Below are 23,348 nucleotides of genomic sequence, written 5' to 3'. Positions count from 1 at the left end.
CTGGACAATGCATTTGCCTTGCTATTCTTACTACCTGGCTGGTACGTGATTGTAAATTGGAAGTGGGTGAAAAACAAGGACCATCGAGTTTGGCGTGGATTGAGACATTTGGCACCTTTATATATATTCAATATTCTTATGATCAGTAATAACTACGCCCACTAGCCAGTGTCTCCATTCCTCAATGGCTGCCTTCATGGAGAGAAGTTCCTTGTTACCCACATCATAATTCCGTTGTGCTGCCATTAGCTTTTCGTGAGAAAACGCACATGAGAAAAGCCTGCCTGGTTGGCCATGATGTTGGGAGAGTACTGCTCTGATCCCACAGTCTGAGGGCGTCTACTTCAACTATGAATGGGAGATTGGGGTCCGGATGCTTTAAGATGGATGCTGTGTGAATCTTTTCTTCAGGGCCTTAAAAGCATTGTTAGCCTTTTCAGTCCATCATAGTTTTAAGGGCTTGCCCAATAGGAGAGATGTCAAAGGGCATGAAACCATGCTGTAATTTCGAATGAAACATCTATAGAAATTAGCCTAGAAATCGCTGAAGTTCCATTACCGTAGTGAGTTGAGGCCATGTGCTGCCTGCCTTTACATTAGTCTTATCAATCTTAACCCCCTCGTGACTAATATGATAGCCCAGGAATGTTGTTTGCTTAACGTGGAAATCACATTTTTCTGCCTTGACATAAAGCTGATTCTCCAATAATCTAGTAAGTACAGTTCTGACATGGTTAATGTGTTCCACTTCGGATTTCGTAAATCAAGATATCATCGATGAAAGGGATAGAGTAGGTCTCTGAAGATTTATTTAAAGAAGGATTGGAAGATTGTGGGTAATTAAGAAAGTCCATAAGGCATGATCTGATATTCATAATGACCCATAGTGGTGAAGAAGGCAGTTTTTCATTAATCTCCATCATTTATCGGAGCTCAGGGCTTCTTCAACATATTCTTCCATTGCCAGGCTTACAACTCTTGATAGTGGGTAGACCTTACTCTTAGGTGGGATGGCGTTGGGAAGTAGATCTATAGTGCAATCCCATAGTCGGTGGGGTGGTAACTGGGTGGCTTTGGTCTTGCTGAACACCTCTGACAAGTCGTTTTAACAAGAGGAGATGTGTACGATCTTGTGGGTATCTGGGCTTTCGATACTAGTTGTGAGACATGGTTGGGGCTGTGTGTTGAGGCAGGGATTAATACAAAACCTGGGCCATTGGGTTAGTTAACTTTGATGCCAAGAGATGTTAGGGTCGTGAACGGATAGCCAAGGATATTCGAGGATAATTTCATGCTTAGGGAAATCAACAATGTACACCCTGTACATGGACTCTTGATGAAACTAACCAGAACTCTTACCCTCAAGGTTGGTCTATTGAGTGATTCCTTCTCCAAGGAGTGTGTCGTCAATAACTTTTTTAAGGTTGAGTGGGAAGATTATACTGGTCAACTGTTCTTCTGTTAATTAAGTTCAAGGCAGCTCCTGAGTCGATCATCGCTGTGAATTCAAGAGTGTCTTCCTCATTCTTAATTGTAATGGGTTGTGTCAATGACTTAAAAAGGAGAAATGTTCAATATTCACCCTTGGGGCTTGTGTGGACATCCAGGGCTGCAATGGCCTGCCTCACCACAGTAAAAGCACAAACAAAGCGGTCGATGTCTTGTCCTTTCCTGTACCAAGCTGCATGGGTTCGTGGTTAAAGCTAGTGTGCTGGAAATAAAAGCTAAGAGGAATTTAATGATTCGTGTTGGGTTCCTTTACCTCTTCTTCTCTTCGGGGCTTGTCTCATCAAGTTATCAATCTTTATGGGTAGCGTAATTATGTCAGAGAAAGATAAATCCTCTCCCTTACAAATCAGTTAAGATTGTTATTCGAGGCTAAGGCTTTTCTGAAAGATTGCTTTAAGAGCGATATCATTTAAATTACTCTGAGTGGCAATTGTTCGGAACTCAATGGCATACTCTGCAGCGGTGCAACAACCTTGTGATATATTCAGTAGTTGAGCTGAAATGCTATTTCCTCCTGCGGGATATTAAAAACCTCACAAAGCTGTTGAATAAAGTAATCTACGGAGGTTTTGAATCACGTGTCTGTATCCCAAACTGCTGCTGCCCAATCGATCACTCTACCCATCAGTAAAGTCACATTTCTTTGACTCAGACTCAAATTTATCCTCTTAATGATTGAAATAGATTTGGACTTGGTGAACAAAACCTCTCCACAGTCCAGCGGTTCCATCAAACTTATCAGTTAGAGCAAAGCTTACCGTCTTCGGTGTAGGTGCGGGGAATGATTGGATGTAATGAGTCAGGTGATCATTAAGTGCTTGAAGGTTTACGAATTGTTCCCGGTAGCCTTTTAATATCTCACTTTGGTAGGTGAAGGCCGTTTGCAGGTTTGAAACTTCCGCTGGATTAATTGTGGGCAAAGTATTCTTTAATGAGAAAGCTGAGGCAGAGTCTGAATCTATGTGCGGAAGTTTATTAAGGGCAGCTTTAGTAAACAATGACCTAAAGGCAGGCAGAGGGTCAAAACTAGAATAACAGTCCAATATATCAGCACTTCTGGGCAATCCAAAGGGCTAAGGTGAGGAGGCAGGCAAAAGGTCCAAATACATGCATCAGTCCGATCAGGCAAACTAAACAAGGGGAAGAATCCAGGTAATCGCTAAGCAAGTAAACAGGCAGAATCATACACAGTACAGGCAGTCAGAAATCAGAGAGAAATGCTTGGTAAGGAAGGTAAACTGGAAATACTTTGCAAGGAGGTTGAGCACAGCCTCTGGTTATAAAGCAACCAAACAGGAAATGAGCATAGAGGAAGCAAGGGGAGGAGAACACAGTCAGCACTCGGATAAGGGCTCCATCTTTTGGCTTGTCATTACACCAGGGTATAAAAATTAACTGAAATTCTGCACAGATTCAACACACATGTGCAATGTGAATATACTTCATGGTCAGTAGCTGCAACAATTACATTTTCTCTGATGCTTCTGTTCTGCACACACATTAATGTAGTTTTTATTTGTTACATGGCACACTCTGATCCATCTTAATAATAGTTTGTGTTTTGGATAAGTCACTAACTTGTGTTTCATGTTTTTACATACATTAGGTTTTTATACCAAAAATTTTTAAAATTATGGTCTTTTGTAAAGACTATGAATTCCCATCACTAGCACACACGAAAGTTACTGGCGCCACCTTCTTGAAAAGTCACTAAGCCTCAAGTGAGAAGACAAAAAATAGCAATGAATTATTGGGTCTCATTAAAAGGACGTGACATACACCTGACTAAGTCTGTGTTTCATGAGAGCTGAGAACATATCCAAGGCAACATCAAAAGAATAAGCTGTACAGGAAATAGAATGGCGCAAATAATGGGTAAAGACAGGGGTGCACATAATTTTTTCAGCCTGGTTCTCATAAAGGAACCTGGAGATTTGGTTTGCTCCTCACACTGCATATTATTAAATATAACTATAAAAAATAATTAATAATAGTTATATTATTGCACATTATTTACTTAGTTTTTAAAATAAAATAATAAAAGAAAAAATAATGAGTGATAATATTATTAAAAATAATTATACAATTATTTTATAGTAAACTTAAATGCTAATTAAATGCTAATATTTATTATGAATTTCTTTGTTTGCTTCTTTAAGAAGAATCGCTTTATGTATTCCCCAATTGTAAGTCGCTTTGGATAAAAGAGTCTAAAAAGAATAAAATAAAAGCGTTTTCATCATTTTCAAACTTCAAATCAGCAGGCTTTTATTTGGGTGGGTTGCCGGCAAGTAAGTATATGCGTGTCCAGATTTAGATCTGCTGCTGATTAAAGAAGTGTCAGTGAATCAATGTCACAGTCTTGCATCGTCCTTTGAAAACAGCAAGCCTAGATTTATGCTTTCAGTTTGAAAATAAAAATTGTATGTAGTAGTTTGTCTATCTAAAATGGTAATTGTGTAATAACAGCTGTTAACCATGTCGGTACACAAATGCGCTGTCAGAACTTATTTATACCACTTAAGTGAACCACTTATGTGCACCCCTGGATGTAGATCAAAGGAAATACACTCAAAGTGTGCCTCCATGGTTGTTTCCTATGCCATGTGTATATATACACACATACAAAAAATAACTAAAGAAAATAAGGATAAGACCGTTAAACATTTAGTAAATCAATATATAAAATATATAAAACAAAAATATAGTAATATTTTATATATGTTTACAGATGGATCAAAGGACCCAGAATCTGGAAAAACAGGAATAGCAGTATATGTTCCAAAATATCAGGAAGCTAAAAAGAGAATATCAGATTATTTCATGGTGTTTACAGCTGACGTTGTGGCAATATATCTGGCTCTACAGTGGGTGGAAGAAACAAGGCTAGACAAGGAAGTCATATGCTCTGACTCTTTAGCAGCTCTAAAAGCAGCTCAAAACTTGACCCCAAAGAACTAGTTAATTACATATCGATTTCAAATTGGTCTTTTCTGTCCAAGACACTAGAACAGGTAGTATCCTCACAATTATATTCCTTCTAAGAGAAAAATGGTGTCTGTGAGGATTTCCAATCAGGATTTAGACCATATCATAGTATTGTGACTGCTCTCATTAAAGTTACAAATGACCTGCTCTTATCAACTGATCGTGGTTGTATCTCTCTATTAGTGCTATATGATCTTAGTGCTGTTGACCACAATATTCTTTTGAATAGACTAGAAAATTTTGTTGGCATTAATGGAAGTGCATTAGCATGGTTTAAATTGTACTTATATGGCTGCCATCAAATTGTAGCAGTGAATGAAGAGGTATCATATCGATCACAAGTGCTGTATGGAATACCTCAAGGCTCAGTTCTAGGGCCGTTACTCTTTACTTGTTACCTTTGGGAGATATCATCAGGAAACATGGTGTTAGCTTTTACAGTTTTACTGATGATACAGCAAAATGTGCCATTTTGACAAACTAAATTCAGGAAAAACAGGGGGTCACTGCAGTTACCTGGATCCAGTAAGTATCCAGACAAGATGGTGGCTCAGCACCTAGAAAGGACCTCTACATCCCTGAAAGACAGCAGAGACCAGGACAAATAAATGAGCCCCAGATACAGATCCCCTGTAAAGACCTTTTTTCAGATGGCCACCGGGATAAGGAAAACGTAATATTCAGCATTATCATTCACTTGATTGCAAATGACTGAACGGAGACTATTTAAACTGAACTGAGCTGGATAATGACATCACTGAATTCAATAAAGAACTGCCTTTAACTGAAAAATGAAAAATAGTATTGTCATTTTGCATTATTGACATACTATTTTACTAATGAATGCTGTACCGTTGCTTTGACACAATCTGTATTGTTAAAAGCACTCTATAAATAAAGGTGACTTGACTTGGCTTAGAAAGCCTGAAATATGGTCATTGTTACTGTAGATCATATAATATGTGACAACTAGTGTACATACTGCATAATCAAGGAAAAATAGATAAGAATAGATATTTCCCATGGTGCACCCCAAGGTTCTGTACTTGGCACACTTTTACTTCTCATTTATGTACTGCCACTTGGTCAGATCATCAGATGTGATATTTTCAATTTTCATAGTCATGCTGATGATATTCATTTTACGGTTTAACCCAGCTCAGTTTGTCCACCCCTTTCTATTGTTAACCTGTCTTCAAGAACTTAAAACCTGGATGTCAGATAACTTTTTACAACTAAATAAAATACTAAATAAAAACTGAAATCCTGCTGTTTTGCCCTAAATCACAGAGCTCCCACCAGCATCATATTTTCACTGATATTGATGGTATTCAGATAAGGCCCTCAACAACTATGGTGAAGGATGGGAGTAATACAATATACATTATTCCCAAATTTCACAACTTCACTGGCTTCCTGTTGCCAAACGTATACAGTTTAAACTCTTAGTTTTAGTTTATAAGGCCTGTCACAGCATCGCACACCAATACCTAGTATATATTTCAGTATTATAGGCCCTAAGTTATGGAATAAGCTGCCCCTTAATTATTGAAAAGAGGTCATGCAATCAGATGATCAACATCAGTTATGTCAATAAGGTGGTCATGTAGTATTCAAACAAAATGTGGGAAACTGGAGCAGGTAGGTAAATGAGTTGTTAAGTTATATACTATTCAGACTTTTGAGCTTAAAAGTGCTTTAATAGGATGCGTTAACTACTGGAAGTTCTGTAAAAAGTACTTGAAAGTCCTTAATTCTAATAATAAAATATTAATTGAAATAAACAGAACAAAATATATCTGAAGTTTTATTATGCTTGTGAGTTGTATGAATTTGACATTAATTCATTATATTCATTATTATCTACAGCCTTTATATTTTCTAGTGCTTTGTTGACATTACACAATTATACAAGATGTTTAAAAGTTCTTAGATTTAAATCAAGAGTAACAATGAAGCACAAGAGTTTTACGTTTTTTACTTTGTAAATAAGTAATTATTATGGAAGCCCGTTTCCACCACTGAATAAAAATATAAATAAGGTAATTGTGACTTATTATCTAAAAATTCTGACTTTTTTACATAGAATTGCCTGGTTTTATTAAGAAATTTAATAAGAATATGAAGAAATATATTGAATGTGAATTTAGTGAGTCAACGAATGTTGATTTCCAGGGCATTATTTTCTTGTATCACAGCGACCTGTAAATGAAAAAGTTTTGCTATTACATATTTTATAATAATTCCTATTTGTGCAGCATATAAATTATTGAATAGATGTGAGAACACACTCACTTTTGCCAGTGTTCACATTCTGCATAACTTCCTGTTTAGGGATTTGAGACCAACTCAATGTCACATCTGTGAATCCTCTATCAACCAGAGCAGATCCCAACTGGAAATTACATTCATACCAAACTGATTAGATCAGAATATTTTGTAAATCATGACTCTTTAAAATGTATGAAAATTGTACATTTGTTCATCCTGCAAATAGTTTGACTGAATAATCAATAGGTGATCGGCACTCCTGACAATGAACCTTTGAATCAAAATATAAACCAGTTCTTTCTTTGCAACTGCACTGCACTGCAGGAGTACAACAGCTGATTTTGTTTTTAACCTGTTAACCTGCACCCCCCATTATGGGACTCACAGCTAAAAATGCCCTAGCTAACTTAAAATTGTAATAGATCCTGACTTTAGTGTGCTACACACACAATTTCGGTGTCTTAGGAAAAGAGACCCTTTGGGCTTTACTCTTCATCATCCAGAGATGATAATGTTCAAAAATATAAAAAGTAATAGACACTGAAGTGGCTTTAAAAAAATTGTACCACACTGATTTTTTTTTATATTTCATATAAAAATACATGAAATCAGTCCTGGAGCAATCATGAGTTTCTATTTCAAATCTGAAGAAGATACAATGAAAAATTTTATTTCTGCAACAAAAAACACACACACATATATATGAATAAATGTTGAAGACAAAAAGAAAGAATTATTTGTGCAAAAAGCCGCTCACTAAATTACGCCTCCATCAGATGACAGGTGCGTCACAGCGTGTGTCACTATGCAGTTATTCCATAATGGACACAAACAATACTGTCCCTGAAGAACTGAGACCTAAACAAAGGATTTATCATCCATATAACATTATTGGACTAAAAGTGTTCTGAGTGCTCTGAGATGTCGTTCAGTGGACCCTTACCTTACTGTTATGACTCAGGCCTCTGTGGCTCTCTCCGATGGCCACCGGAGTGCACCTTCACTGGAATACTGACACTCTCATGAACTACATTACCCAGCAGTCCCGTACATTGGACTAGTCACAACCAGGTGTAATTATTACCTGCCCTATATAAACTGCAGCCAAACACACACTCATTGCGAAGTCTCAGTTTTCCCATTCTTGCAATTCTGAGCGTTATTTCCTGTCTGCCTTCCCGTCTATTATCTTGACCTGTTCTGATTCTGCCGATCCTCTGCCCCCTTGCTTTGTCCACAATTCTTCTACTGTCTGCCGCCTGCCCTGATTCAAGCCTGGTAATTGATCTTGTTTATGTTTATGTCGCCTGATGCTGTTGTTCGAAACCCTGCCTGTTAACACTACGAGTTCTTAATAAACATTGCACATGGACCTGAATGTCTCTGACCCCTCGTTACACTAACTAAACTGGGATATACAGATGTAGACGTTTTTATGACTCACTATTACGATGAATCTGGTATCTACTGTGTTTTTATAATGCTTGTTTTGATTTGTACTGCTTACACAAATTTAGCAAATACATTCCTTGTACGCTTTCCATTGAAAAACAGCAATCTGTCGTCGATGCTTGAGGATTAGACCTTTATAATATATATAGTTTGTAAAGATGTATTTTCATTTATTCCATTCATAAACATTTACACTTGCAAACAAAAAGCGTTCAGTGTGTCTGGGTCTAGGTGTGGGTTAACAGGTCTTAAAAATTCAAGGCATAATATTTAACAATGCAATTAGTGTTTGTTTTCTCATCACTTGTTCCTTTTTTTTCTCACCTGTTTCAGAATATTTTCTCTCATTGTAGAATCGGTCAAATCTTTGCTGGAATCAAACATCAGTTTTATAAATGATCTTTTTAAAAAGGGACCTAGAAAAATATATATGTAAATTAAATAAATAAATAAAAACAATCTTAAGAGATATGGTTTGGACCCTTCAAATCAGCTTGCATTTATTAAAATGTCATATTGATAAATTTGATATGAACACAATATAAATTAATATACTGTAGATATATTATAAACCAATTTTACAGATGTATACCTTCTCCATAGACCTTCACCTCACACAGAGTGAGAGTCTTCATGTCTCCAGGAATGATCAGATTCACGTAACGTCCCTCCATCCCATCACATGAGTAGCTATAGGACTCACCTGCTGGAATAGCAGGAATAACAGCACATCTACAGACCGCAAGAGATGAGGGATATTAAAATACTGTTATTATCTGCATTAATCCTTCAGATTTGTGCTCAACGTCTCACACTCCTTCAACCTTAAGTTTCTCACATGGGATTGTTGGTGCCATTATTCTCCAAAGAGTTTCCGATACGAATCTCTGTTCCGTTTATTCGTTCTGCACAGCAGTCTTTTCTATTAGTGATGACCACTTTACTAACTCTGTAGATATGACGCAGATCCAGCCTCCACCACGGGTTATTCTCAGGAATAGTTGAGGAGCATCCAGTATACAACTGCTGGAGACCTCGATCAATGGCCTTTTCAGCAAACCAGTCTGCAGATGTTGACGACTGTATAGCAGCTCCAGCTACCGCCAGATTTTCTAAAAAATGTATGAAAAAAAATGTCATGACTTGTCTTAATGCACAAAGTTTGGAGCAGAGGGAAAAATTGAGGAAACGTGACTGGAGGTGAAGGGTGTTATTACTGCATCAATACCCTCACCAAACTGAATTGTGAAAATTATGACTTTGTGTTCCTTTATAATATATTTTAAAGGGATCATATCATGCAATTAAAATTTTTACAAGCTCTTGGTGCATAAAAGAAGATCTGTAAACTTACAAAGACTAAAGTCTCAAATCCAAAGAGATATTCTTTTTAAAAATTAAGAGGCAACCATACCCCCTAAAACGGCTTGATCTAACACACCCTCACATCTCTACATCACTATGTGGGAAGATTTGCATAACGCTGCCCAGATGTTCACGCAAATAAAGAAGCTGTAACTTTTATTCTCGCTCTAGTATTGTTATTGTATTGTTGTTGCCAAAAAAGAGCTGATCCATGCTGGTCGTAAGGAAGTACATCAACTTTGTGCTGTGGATTGCTGGATCGGCTTTCACCGTGGACGAAGCCCGTCCAGAGTCCAGCCCGGGGACATGTGGTTGCCGCAAGCCTACCGGCCATGCCGTTCTCACTCTAGTCTGCCGTTTGTGACTCTGTGTGTTTCATTGTGAAAGCGAAACTACCTCGTTTTGCCTTCCAAAAGAGGACACAACTAGAAATCAGTGAATAAGTTGTATTTACATTTACATTACATTTACATTACATTTATTCATTTAGCTGACGCTTTTATCCAAAGCGACTTACAATTGCTATATATTTCAGAGGTCGCACACCTCTGGAGCAACTAGGGGTTAAGCATCTTGCTCAGGGACACATTGGTGCCTCACAGTGGATTCGAACCCGGGTCTCCCACACCACAGACGTGTGTCTTATCCACTGCGCTAACACCACCCCATTTTATGGTGGTACAGTATTTACAACGCTGTTCCAATACAGTACCACCCAAATATTATAATCAGTAATGATGTCCCCACTGGATGCAACAAATGCCTCGTTTATAGTGGCTTTTTTAATGTTTTGTCTCATCGCTCCATCACAGTATGGTAAGGGGTGTAACATTTCTGTCACACGCTTGAGGTATTCGGCCAATCACAATGCACTGGATAGCTGGCCAATCAGAGCACACCTCGCTTTTACAGAATGATAAGATTTGTAAAAATCACATTTTAGAAAGGGGTGGGGGGTAGAGGTTTTTTTAACCTTCATCTTCATAAACATTTTATTACACCAAATACACAAAATAATGTTCTTTAGCAACATCATATGACCCCTGGCATGTTATGACATGAATTATATATTAATGTAAAATGTTGAATATAATGCTTTACAACAATGAATTACCTGCCAAATAGCCGTAGACTTCAACCTCACAAAGAGTAAGAATCTTCCAGTCTCCAGGAATATGAATAATCACATAACGTCCCTCCAATCTATAACACGAGTAGTTGTTGGACTTTCCTGCTGGAATATCAGGAATAACAGCACATCTACAGAAAGAGAAACACAAGGGATATAAAAAATACTGTCATATCTGTTTCAGTCCTTCATGTTTGTGCTTGACGTCTCGTGCTCTTTCAACCTCAAGTTTCTCACATGGGATTGCTGGTACCATTGTTCTCCAAAGAGTTTCCGATGTGAATCTCTGCTCCGTTTATCCATTCTGCACAACAGTTTTTTCTATTAGTGATGACCACTTCACTAACTCTGTAGACATCATGCAGATCCAGCCTCCACCACGGGTTAGTCTCATTAAGTGTTGAGGAACATCCCGTATTCAACTGCTGGAGACCTCGATTACCATCAATGGCCTTTTCAGAAAACCAGTCTGCAGATGTTGACGACTGCATAGTTGCTCCTCCTACTGCCCGATTTCCTGGAAAAATGGATCTAATCATCAGTAGGGGTCTAAACATTTCATCCATTGTTACTAAGGACATAGCACTATCTGATCACTTCTGTTTTTTCTTTGATATTTTGATCTCTGCTAAAACTGAATGTAGATCGGTCTCTGTCAGAAGGAGATGCATAAACAAGAACACAAGTGTACTATTTATGGAGGCTATATCTTTAACACCAAGCATTTCTGCAGACTCTGTTGATATTCTCCTTGATTCCTTCGACTCAAAAGTTAAGAATGTTATTGATGATATTGCTCCAATAATAATCAGTAAGAAAACAAACAGACAGAAATCAGTTTGGAGAAGATCAGCAGCAGTTCAGACTATGAAAAGACAATGCAGAAAAGCTGAGCGGATGTGGCGGAAGACAAAACTTGAAATTCACTATAGCATCTATAAAGACAGCCTTCATGCTTTTAATGTGAAACTAGCCACTTCTAAACAGAATTTCTTCTCAAACCTTATAAACAGTAACTTAAATAACACTCGTACTCTTTTTGCCACTGTTGAGAGACTGACAAACCCCCTAAGTCAGATTCCCAGTTAAGTGCTCTCAGACAGCAAATGCAATGAGTTTGCATCCTTCTTTTCTGAGAAGATCATCAATATCAGGAAGGCAATTAGCACATCCTCAAGTAATGCAGAGGTCAGACAGATTAGGCCACAATATCAAAAAGATACTATGTCTATTTTTGAAGAAATTGATAGCAAAATTCTGGAAGACATAGTGCAGCACCTAAAATCGTCAACCTGTTGTCTTGACACACTTCCCACATCTTTTTTTCAAAATTGTGCTTAACTGCTTAGAAGCAGATCTTTTAGAAGTGGTGAACGCCTCACTTCTTTCTGGGACATTTCCAAACTCCTTAAAGTGAAGTGACATTCAGCCAAGTATGGTGACCCATACTCAGAATTTGTGCTCTGCATTTAACCCATCCGAAATGCACACACACAGAGCAGTGAACACACACACACACACACACACACACACACACACACACACACACACACACACACACACACACACACACACACACACACACACACACACACACACTGTGAGCGAGCACACACCCGGAGCAGTGTTCATCATTTATGCTGCGGCGTCCGGGGAGCAGTTGGGGGTTCGATGCCTTGCTCAAGGGCACCTAAGTCGTGGTATTGAAGGTGGAGAGAGAACTGTTCATGCACTACCCCCACCCACAATTCCGTCCGGCCCGAGACTAGAACCCACAACCCTTCGATTGGGAGTCCAACCCTCTAACCATTAGGCCACGACTTCCCTGCAGTTGTTAAGTTAAGTTGTTAAGCCCCTCCTGTAGAAGATCTTGATAACACCATTTTGAGCAATTTTAGACCAATATCTAATCTTCCTTTTATAGGCTAAATTATAGAAAAGGTAGTTTTTAATCAGCTGAACAAATACTTAAACTCAAATGGATACCTGGACAATTTTCAATTTGGTTTTCAACTGCATCACAGCACAGAGACAGCACTCATTAAGATAATAAATTATATTCACTTAAATTGTGTGTGACGAGTGGGGTGGGGCCGAGAGCCGTGGGAACGGGGCGAGGCCGGTGGAGTGATTAGAAATGAGTGACACCTGCTCGACCCACCGGTCTCGAGTCCCACGGAGGAGATGGAAGGATATAAAACAGGAGTGACGACAGTGACGGACGAGAGAGGACCAAGCCTGGATTTTAGTATGTGTTTTGGTTTTGTTTGTGTGCGGCAGTCGGCCTTGAAGGGCTGCCGCGCTGTTTTGTGTTTATTTGATTATTAAAGTTTGGTTTGATTGTCTGCCGGTTCCCGCCTCCTCCTTCCCATGATCATGAAGTTTTTATTATTACATTGTGACTCTGGCAAAATATCGGTGCTGATATTGCTAGATCTCAGTGCTGCGTTTGACACTGTCGATCATAACATACTACTAGAGAGACTGGAAAACTGGGTCGGGCTTTCTGGGATGGTACTCAAATGGTTCAGGTCATACTTAGAAGGGAAAGGCTATTATGTGAGTCTAGGAGAGCATAAGTCTAAGTGGACGTCCATGACATGCGGAGTCCCACAAGGGTCAATTCTTACACCGCTCTTGTTTAGCCTGTATATGCTCCTACTAAATCAAATAATGAGAAAAGAACCAAATTGCCTACCAGAGCTATGCTGATGAAACCCAGATTTACGTAGCCTTATCTCCAAATGACTACAGCCCCATTGACTCCCTCTGCCAATGCATTGATGAAATTAATAGTTGGATGTGCCAGAACTTTCTTCAGTTAAACAAGGAAAAAACTGAAGTCATTGCATTTGGAAACAAAGATGAAGTGTTCAAGGTGAATGCATACCTTGACTCTAGGGGTCAAACAACTAAAAATCAAGTCAGGAATCTTGGTGTGATTCTGGAGACAGACCTTAGTTTCAGTAGTCATATCAAAGCAGTAACTAAATCAGCATACTATCATTTAAAAAACATTGCAAGAATTAGATGTTTTGTTTCCAGTCAAGACTTGGAGAAACTTGTTCATGTCTTTATCACCAGCAGGGTGGACTATTGTAATGGGCTCCTCACTGGCCTTCCCAAAAAGACCATTAGACAGCTGCAGCTCATCCAGAACACTGCTGCCAGGATTCTGACTAGAACCAGAAAATCTGAGCATATCACACCAGTCCTCAGGTCCTTACACTGGCTTCCAGTTACATTTAGGATTGATTTTGAAGTACTTTTACTCCTATGTAAGTCACAAAATTACCTAGGACCGAAAAATATAGTGCAGATATGCTCACTGAATGTAAGCCTAACAGAGCACTCAGATCATTAGGATCAAGTCAGTTAGAAATACCAAGGGTTCACACAAAACAAGGGGAGTCCTCCTTTAGTTACTATGCTGCCAGCAGTTGGAATCAGCTTCCAGAAGAGATCAGATGTGCTAAAACACTAGTCACATTTAAATCTAGACTCAAAACTCATCTGTTTAGCTGTGCATTTATTGAATGAGCACTGTGCAATGTCAGAACTGTTTGCACTATATTTTCACAGTTTTTATTATTTAAAATCATTTTCTAACGGTTTTAAATTCATTTGAAATAAGTACATTTTTTAATAATTTGAAAAGTTTTAAAATTGCTTGTTTTATTCTTGTTATTATTTTTCTTCATTATTATTTGACTTTCTTTTTATTTGAATTACCACTGTGTACGAAATGTGCTATATAAATAAACTTGCCTTGCCTTTCCTTACTAACTATTATTCAGAATCAGAATCAGAATCAGAATGAGCTTTATTGCCAGGTATGTTTACACATACAAGGAATTTGTTTTCGTGACAGAAGCTCCGCAGTACAACAGAATGACAGCGACAGAACATAAAACACATAATAAAAGAATAAAAAATACAAATAAGTAGATAGTGAATGACAATATACAAATGACAATTGTAGGCAGGTATATTACAAAATGCAGTTATGTATGTACATGTGTATTATGTGCAAAATTTAAGTGTATACTAAGTATGTGTGTTAGATAAATAAAGTGTATGTGTATATAAATATAAAGTGTAGTGTGTTCGCCGTTATTATCAGCTGTTCATAAGATGGATTGCCTGAGGGAAGAAACTGGTCCTGTGTCTGGTCGTTCTAGTGCTCAGTGCTCTGTAGCGTCGACCAGATGGACACAGTTCAAAGAGGGAGTGTGCTGGATGTGAGGGGTCCAGAGTGATTTTGACAGCCCTTTTTCTCACTCTGGATAAGTACAGTTTTTGAATAGATGGGAGAGATGAACCGATGATTCGCTCAGCAGTCCGGACTACTCTCTGTAGTCTTCTGAGGTCAGATTTAGAAGCTGAGCTGAACCAGACAGTTACTGAAGTGAGCAATATGATTTATTGATGATATTGCAATATTGATGATATTGATGATATTGCTCTATTATTAGATCAATATCATCAATAACATTATTAGAGCAATATCATCAATAACATTCTTAACTTTTAAGTTGAAGGAATCATGGAGAATATCAACAGAGTCTGCAGAAATGCTTGGTGTTAAAGATACGTATAGCCTCCATAAATAGTACACTTGTGTTCTTGTTTATGCATCTCCTTCTGACAGAGACCGATCTAGATTCAGTTTTAGCAGAGATCAAAATATCAAAGAAAAAACAGAAGTGATCAAATGCATTTCTTTTGTATTTTTGTTCTGCATTATCTATGTGAATATTAAAATCCCCTGCAATAGCAAAACAGTCAAACTCTGAGGAAATCATTGATAACATTTCTGTGACCTCTTCAACAAAGGCTGGAGAGTATTTTGGAGGCCTGTAAATAATAATAAACAGAATGCGTGGAGCACCTTTCAGCACAATCCCTAGATATTCAAAAAACAAGTACTGACCAAATGACACTTGCCTGCATTGATAGACATCTTTAAATAGAGCAGCTACACCCCCACCTCTCCTAACAGTTCTTCAGACACTCATGTAAGTGAAGTTAGGAGGGGCTGCTTCATTGAGGACTGCTGCACTGCAGCTGTCTTCCAGCCATGTTTCGTTTAGAAACATAAAATCCAGATTGTTTAAAAAATGCTTACTTGATGGAAGTGCTTTGTGTCTTTATATCAATCTTAGTTTGATGCATAATAGGCCGCAGATTAGATGAGTTTGCCATTCGACTTGAAAAGGCCTTAGACTTCAATACGCAGCCCTGCAGCGGTATTACCCATTCTGTTTGTCCATCTACTGTATACTACTGTATAAACTTATTGCATCATCAGATTAAAGGTGCTGGTACTTTTTGGCTTCTTTTTCCTTCTGCAAGCATGTTTTGTTTGTTCTACCTGCTTAAACCCTGTTGCAGATTTTACTGTGTTGCTGCTTTATTAAATAACAGAAGTTGTTTAAAGTGTGGCTTGTCATCAGTTTGAGCCAGTTGTACCTTTCATTTACCTGTAACTTTCATGTATTCACAAACTGCAAAAATTGTAGGCCTACAATCACCATTTTTGGTATAACTAATTACTGTTGGCTGGAAGTAATAATAAAAGTAATATTATTACTTTTGAAAGGAGTACCTAGTATTAAGTAATATTATATTTTTTTGTGTAACAAGCCCAACACTGGTCCCTAGTAACTCATTACATAATTAGTACTAACAACTTGGAGGAAATATAACCAATATCTTCAATAACAACCATTTGGAATGAAAAGACAGTTGACTGATGATTTGTCTGACAAATGTGGACTGTTTAACATAATATATCATGAAACTTCCCATATTAACATTTCCCCCACTTTGTGGTAAGTACTATATGCTCAAGCCCCACATTTATCAGAATCATCTGTACATATGATGCCAATACAGCACTGTCATGCTGGTTTAGAAGGACACAAGCATGATTTTTGGAAAACTATGTGTTTAAAGTACGTTTCTAAAAAAGTGTTTACTGCATTCAATAAAAGTTTTCTACAATAACAAATTACCTGCCAAATTCCCGTAGACTCCAGCTTCAGCAATACTAAGAATCTTCTGATTTCCAGAAATATGAACAACCATATAACGTCCCACCATCCCACCGCATGAGAAGTTGACTGTGGCACCGGCTCCAAGAGTAGAAATCACACCACATCTACAGACATAAAAAATATCTGTTATCCATTTCTGTTCATCCTTCACTTCAGCCACAGAAATCAAATCACAAGAAAGAAATCCTCACATGTCATTGCTATAAATGTCAAGAAAGTTCCCGATACGGATCACCGCTCCGTTTATCCTTGTAGCCTGACCTGGTCTATTAGTGATGGTGACCCTGTTCACTCTATATACTTTCAGTAGATCCACTCTCCACCATGGGTCAGTCTCTTTAATAGTGTGGCTCCAGCTGTTTAACAATCCATCAAGAGCCAATTTAGGTTCAGAGCCTGCATAAGTTGATGACTCACTAGGTGTGCCCCATAGTGCTGCGTTCTCTGGAAAAAAAAATGTATGGATAAAGGCCAATAAGAAGTCATCTACTGAAGAAGACTTTTACCAAACTTTTTATTACTCACCATCAGCAACATGTCCACCACAGGGTAAGACATTAAAGGTGAACTATCCCGTTAAGGGTGAAAAACAGTGACAAGTATTTAAAATGCAAAGGTAAAAGAATGATAGTGAGCATCTTTTTTATTGTTATTTTGGACAACAAATATTTGTTAGATAGTGTATTTTTTTAATTTTCGCCTACAGTAGGTGGCCAACCAAAACGAGCTTTCTGCCACTGCCAGTGCCGCCGTGTCTGCAAAGTGCATTTGCAGCTTTTGACCACTGAGTGGTACTTTAGCTATAAGTTATCAAACAAGCGCATCAAAGCACATTTTCTCAAATAGACGTCAGTTTTGCCTCACCGATGTATTACATTTGACAGCTGCAGCCGGGAAAAATGAAAGAAAAACACTGTAGTTAAAATATTGAATATTTACAGATGAAAGTTTAGTACATCAGTGATGTTAAAGGGAGCCTTCTTTACTTGTTTTCATACAATTTAAGTAAAAAAAAATGCAGCCGTATTTAAATTCAAATCCAAAATTTGCATGGCGCGCATGATGCTGAGTGCGACGTGCAGCATTATTCTTATATGTCTAAATATTTTATCTTCATTACAAATATTTTTTTGTTTTATTTTGCATAATTGCATGTAAAAAATGATTAACTTTGTAATGCATATGCAAAATTCGCAGTCTATAGCATTTTATTATTATTTGTACAATAATATTTGTACCTGGACAGCCACCAATCTGGCATCAAAAGTGGCCACTCAACTGAGACTGCTCTGCTCTCTGTTACTGAAGCCCTGCGACTAGCAAGAGCAGCTTCAAAATCATCAGTACTCATCTTACTGGACCTGTCTGCTGCTTTTGACACTGTTAATCACCAGATTCTCCTGTCCACCCTCAGAAAGATGGGAATCTCTGGAACTGCTCTCCTGTGGGTTAAGTCCTACCTCTCTGACAGATCCTTCAGTGTGTCTTGGAGGGGTGATGTTTCAAAGTCACACCACCTTGCTACTGGGGTTCCTCAAGGCTCAGTACTTGGACCACTTCACTTCTCCATCTACATGACATCATTAGGATCTGTCATTCAGAAGCATGGCTTTTCTTATCACTGCTACGCTGATGACACCCAACTCTACTTTTCATTCCAGCCAGATGACCCGACGGTAGCTGCTCGCATTTCAGCCTGTCTGTGAGTGAAATTCTAGCTGGATGAATGACCATCACCTTCAGCTTAACCTTACAAGGACTGAACTCCTGGTGATTCCAGCTAACCCATTGCTTTATCACAACTTCTCTATACAGCTGGGCTCATCAACCATTACTCCTTCGAGGACAGCCAGAAACCTAGGAGTTGTGATGGATCATCAGTTAAGCTTTACAGACCACATTGCTACAACGACCCGGTCCTGCAGGTTTGCCTTATACAACATTAGGAAGCAAAGCAAAGCAAGCAACCCAACTTCTTGTCCAAGCTCTTGTTCTTTCCAGACTGGACTATTGTAATGCTCTCCTGGTGGGCCTTCCTGCATGTACTGTCAAACCTCTGCAATTGATCCAGAATGCAGCAGCGAGGGTTGTCTTCAATGAGCCAAAAAAAGCTCATGTTACTCCTCTCCTCATCAGGTTACACTGGCTACCAGCAGCCGCTCGCATCATATTCAAGGTACTGATGCTTGCCTACAAGACGACCACTGGCACGACACCAACTTACCTAAACTCACTGGTTAAATCCTATGTGCCCTCCAGAAGTTTGCGCTCTGCAAGTGAACGACGCCTTGTGGTGCCATCCCAAAAAAGTTCAAAATCACTCTCACTGACCTTTTCCCGGTCTGTGCCCAGCAGGTGGAATGACCTCCCAATCTCAATTCGTACTCATTTCAAGAAACATCTAAAGACTCATCTTTTTCGCCTGCACTTAACCAACTAATACCAGCCCTTTTTCCCTTTTCTTGTCTTTTCATTTATAAAAAAAACAACAACAAAAAAACCTGGCTATGTGTTCTATGTAAGTCGCTTTGGATAAAAGCGTCTGCTAAATGATTAAATATAAATGTAAATGTAATGTCCAGATCCAGCGGTTTGGGATTTCAAATTCTTTCCCCAGCCACCATGGAGGAGCGGAGGGGGAGAATCCAGAATTTAACCACCCTTAGTCAAAGGGGGTGTGAGGTGGGTGGTCTGGCACAATTGTTTTGGACCATGGCAGTAGGGCTGGAGTATAATGATGCAGCATTGACTGACTTGTTTAATCACTGCCTTGATGACCCTTTACCTCAATGAGAGCTGAAGGGGCTTGAAATCCTGGACTTTTGGGGTTTCACCAGATGCCTACACCATCCTGATCAATGGGATACACCAGCCACATACCCACACCACCAGCCCAGCGCCACTTCACAAGATGGCCGCCAACCCAGAGCCACTGCACAAGATGGCCACCAGCCCAGCACCACTGCACAAGATAGCCGCCAGCCCCACGCCACTGCACAAGATGGCCGACAGCCCAGCACCACTGCACAAGATGGCCGCCAGCCCTGTGCCACTGTACAAGATGGCCGCCAACCCAGAGCCACTGCACAAGATGGCAGCCACAGTAGACCTTCCAGAGTCAAGTCAGCTAACTGTTGACTTTCCAGAGTCCACTCAGGTCCCCGTTGACTTTCCAGAGTCCAGTCAGGTCCCCGTTGACTTTTCAGAGTCCAGTACGGTCCCAGTTCACTTTTCAGAGTCCAGTACGGTCCCAGTTCACTTTTCAGAGTCCAGTCCGGTCCCCGTCGACCTTTCAGAGTCCAGTCCGGTCCCCGTCGACCTTCCAGAGTCCAGTCCGGTCCCCGTCGACCTCCCAGAGTCCAGTCAGGTCCCTGTCGACCTCCCAGAGTCCATTCAGGCACCTGCCGATTTCCCAGAGTCAAGTCAGGTCCCCATCGACCTTCCAGATTTAAGTTAGGTCCCCGTTGACTTCCTTCCACAGTAAGGTCCAGAGTCAGGTCATTAACACCCATAAGTCCTTGCTTTTGCTTTTAGCCATACTTTTAGTCATCACTGTAAGTTTTCTTTGAATGCGGTTCCAGTGTGCGTCTGCCTGCACGCCTGCTGCTACTTAGCAACGATGAGAAGAAACACCACAGAGTCTGGTCAAACTTTACTTCTGTTCTTTTACTTTAGTTTCCTGTTCTAAATTAAGTTTTTTTAACACAGTGTATCCCAGTCTGACCTCGAGTGCCTGTTCAACTTCAACCACCCCACCACTCTGCATCGCCAGACAACACCCAACTACGGGCTTCCCAAGATGTCACTTCAGCGACTACTGAACTTCCAGCCAATCAGCTACCTCGAGAAACCCCCTTTTCAACGACAACAAAGGGAACCCCTTTACACAGGCAACACAAGTACCTCCAGACTCTGATCTATACTGGTGTATCTAATATAATTTTAAGAAACTCAATGCGATGGTTAATTAAGTGATTGATGTCTGTTCATGTCTATGCAATTACAAGTTAATGGCTTAATAGTGTTTTCACTATAGTTTGGATATTAATATCAGATTTTATGTTAAACGGCTCGTTCTGTGAAGTTCGGTGCAGAATTACCATAACCCCCTCCAGCTGAACTGAATTCGGTCTTTTTTTTGGCCATGACAAACGGTTTGTTGCCATGCTACTGGGATTAAATATGCTGCCTGCACTCACCAGCCTTACTCTTTATATTCATTATTTTCTTGCAGCCCATATTATTATTTTCACCAGACCATAATAATAACAAACTATCAATTGATAATTAATCATTCTTTTTGTGAAAATCATTGTTATTTTTTGATCGTAGGCGTTTGAGGAAGGCTTTAAGATCAAGTGGAATCCTCCGTCAGCTGCTTCTGCTTCACAGCGAGCGCCAACTGCACCCAGGTTCACTGTCCGCAAGTTTTGGCGAATGTAACATATTGATCATGAGCCCAAAATTTAGCAAAGCAGGAAAACATTCAGTCTACCTGAAAGAAGACGTATTTCATTGTAAGTTAAATAGAGAGTTAGTGTAGAACTAGTGTAGGCTATTCTCAAACGTGGAGCTCATTATATTGAAGTACAAATCCAAACACCAGAAGCAACCTACACTCTCTAAGTGTTCTGTGCTGTAAATTTTTCATTTTTGCTGCTTTGGTTTTTTAGATATTGAAATAATATTTATAGGTCATTCGGAGGGCACTCAGCCCCCCACATACTCCAAATTCACCCCAAATAGACTTGTTTGTTTGTGCTTTGTTTGTGCTGGTTTGTGCAAGTGGTATTTTAGTTTGCGCTGCTTTGATTTCTAAAATATAAGACATTGTATTGTAGGCGATGATTTTACTCAAACCCCTACATGCTCAAAATTCACCCAAAAGAATCTTTTTTGTTTGTGCTTCGTTTTTGCTGGTAATATTTTCATTTTTGCTACTGTCTTTTTAAAATATTTTGTTCCTAGGCAACTATTCCCATGTTTATATTAAATTGATTAATATAATAACCTATTAAACCATCCTTTAATATATAGGCATTTATAGCCTATTCCATGCTCATGCGCACACATAAAGCTTGCAGCAAAGCACTAGTGAAAGTATTGATTGAATGCATAGGGGGAAAAGAAGACATTGTAATTATTTAAACTTGTACTTTCTCAGTCAGTGTCAGCTGGGAATTTGAAGTTGCCAAATGCCAACGCTGATGGCCATCTCCACTAATGGACTAATAGAAGAATTTAGTGCCTAATAGATGTAATAATGCAGAGAAATGCACTTTTTCATTCATATCACATAATTAGAGAAGATTTGTTTTTTATTTGAATTGGGTTGTTTGATAGTAGACATTTTAAGATTTACACAGATTTAATTCTTGTCTGTGAGCTGGTTCATTGTTGTGACGTGCTCCATTCATGGAGACTGCATGAGAAAAACGAAAGCACATCCAAAAAAATTATTTCCGCATGAAAATAAATGCAAGGGATTATGCAGGCGCCTCCATATCATACAGTAAGCTCGATAATACTGCCACACTCCTCATAAACACTTGAATGCACCTATATAGTGATTTTATTATTCATTTAAAAATAATAATAATACCCTATTTTGGTCATATTCACTATTAATTGCCCAGCTGCCCATCAATGATCTAGCACAGAGACAGAGATATAGTTCTAGAAGCATTAGCCTACTTCTAATTTGGCCAAAGAAAACTTGTTAAAATCAAACATTTACTATATACATTTTTATACATTTTTTAGTTTATTGTAGGTGCAAAAAGTCATTAAAAAAATCTATATTAGACTATTTCGGGCAGTGTACGGTCACAGGTTCCAAAAAACAATAACAAATAATAATGATTTGTTTATATGCTACAAACACTTTTTCTTTTTTCTTTTAGAACTGGAAATCTAACTGCATTAGTGCTTCATTACAGCACTAAATTTCTAAGTTCCCTTATATTTGACCATTTAACAGACAAAATAGAACAAAATTGTTAAAACACTGAAGAATTCTTACCTTCTTGTCCACGTGCCATTTCCTCATTCAATAAAAACCCTGAAGAAAAAAAAGGGAGACAACCTGGTTTTGTTAAATCACATTTGAATTAGCATTTTCGATTTAATTCACCTTGATATTGCCGCTAATAATCAAAAGCATTATCTGACTGATAATGGAAAAATAACACATTGATCTTACGTAATGACCATGTTGGATGAAAACATTGACACTTTAACACATTGATTACATACATTTTTAACATAAGATTTGTTTGGTAAAGTAGATCCAAAAAAACAAAAACAAAAAACAATGATAAAAACATTCCTAGAGATCAAGCGACAAACAAAATCCTAATCACAATCTACACTACCCTTCAAAAGTTTAGAGACAGTATATATATATATTTTTTTTTTAAAGAACTTGATACTTTTATTCATCAAGGATGCATTAAATTGATCAAATGTGCCAGTAAAGACATTTGTCAGGGCTGCCAACTCTAACGCATTCAGCACAAGACGTAATTGACATTTTCTCGTGCCACACTTCCATTTTCTCTCAGTGGAAAGCACCC

The 23,348-nt window shown here is 38.7% G+C and overlaps 1 protein-coding gene across 1 annotated transcript; it reads right to left on the bottom strand.

Annotated features, from left to right (window-relative positions):
• Positions 1 to 919: 919 nt before the first annotated feature.
• LOC127956922 (uncharacterized) lies at positions 920 to 20,285 on the bottom strand. Its single transcript, XM_052555215.1, has 11 exons — positions 19,990 to 20,285; positions 16,965 to 17,129; positions 16,732 to 16,877; positions 10,952 to 11,231; positions 10,700 to 10,845; positions 9,059 to 9,332; positions 8,813 to 8,952; positions 8,545 to 8,636; positions 6,793 to 6,892; positions 1,928 to 2,023; positions 920 to 1,092 (listed from the first exon to the last, which is right to left on the bottom strand). Exons 1-11 carry the CDS (start codon positions 20,283 to 20,285, stop codon positions 920 to 922), a joined length of 1,908 nt encoding a protein of 635 aa, XP_052411175.1.
• Between the last annotated feature and the right edge of the window lie 3,063 nt (positions 20,286 to 23,348).

The sequence above is a fragment of the Carassius gibelio genome, chromosome A3 (genome assembly GCF_023724105.1).
Source record: "Carassius gibelio isolate Cgi1373 ecotype wild population from Czech Republic chromosome A3, carGib1.2-hapl.c, whole genome shotgun sequence".
Classification (NCBI taxonomy): domain Eukaryota; kingdom Metazoa; phylum Chordata; class Actinopteri; order Cypriniformes; family Cyprinidae; genus Carassius; species Carassius gibelio.
This window is presented reverse-complemented; position numbering and strand designations above follow the sequence as displayed.

Coding starts and splice junctions, on each gene's coding strand:
- LOC127956922 (XM_052555215.1), bottom strand. CDS start 20,285: ATGGGTGTTAATGACCTGACTCTGGACCTTACTGTGGAAGGAAGTCAA. Junction 17,130..19,989: donor CTGAAAAGTGAACTGGGACC/GTACTGGACTCT, acceptor ATTGTTAAACAG/CTGGAGCCACACTATTAAAG. Junction 2,024..6,792: donor GAATGTGAACACTGGCAAAA/GTGAGTGTGTTC, acceptor AATATCCCGCAG/GAGGAAATAGCATTTCAGCT.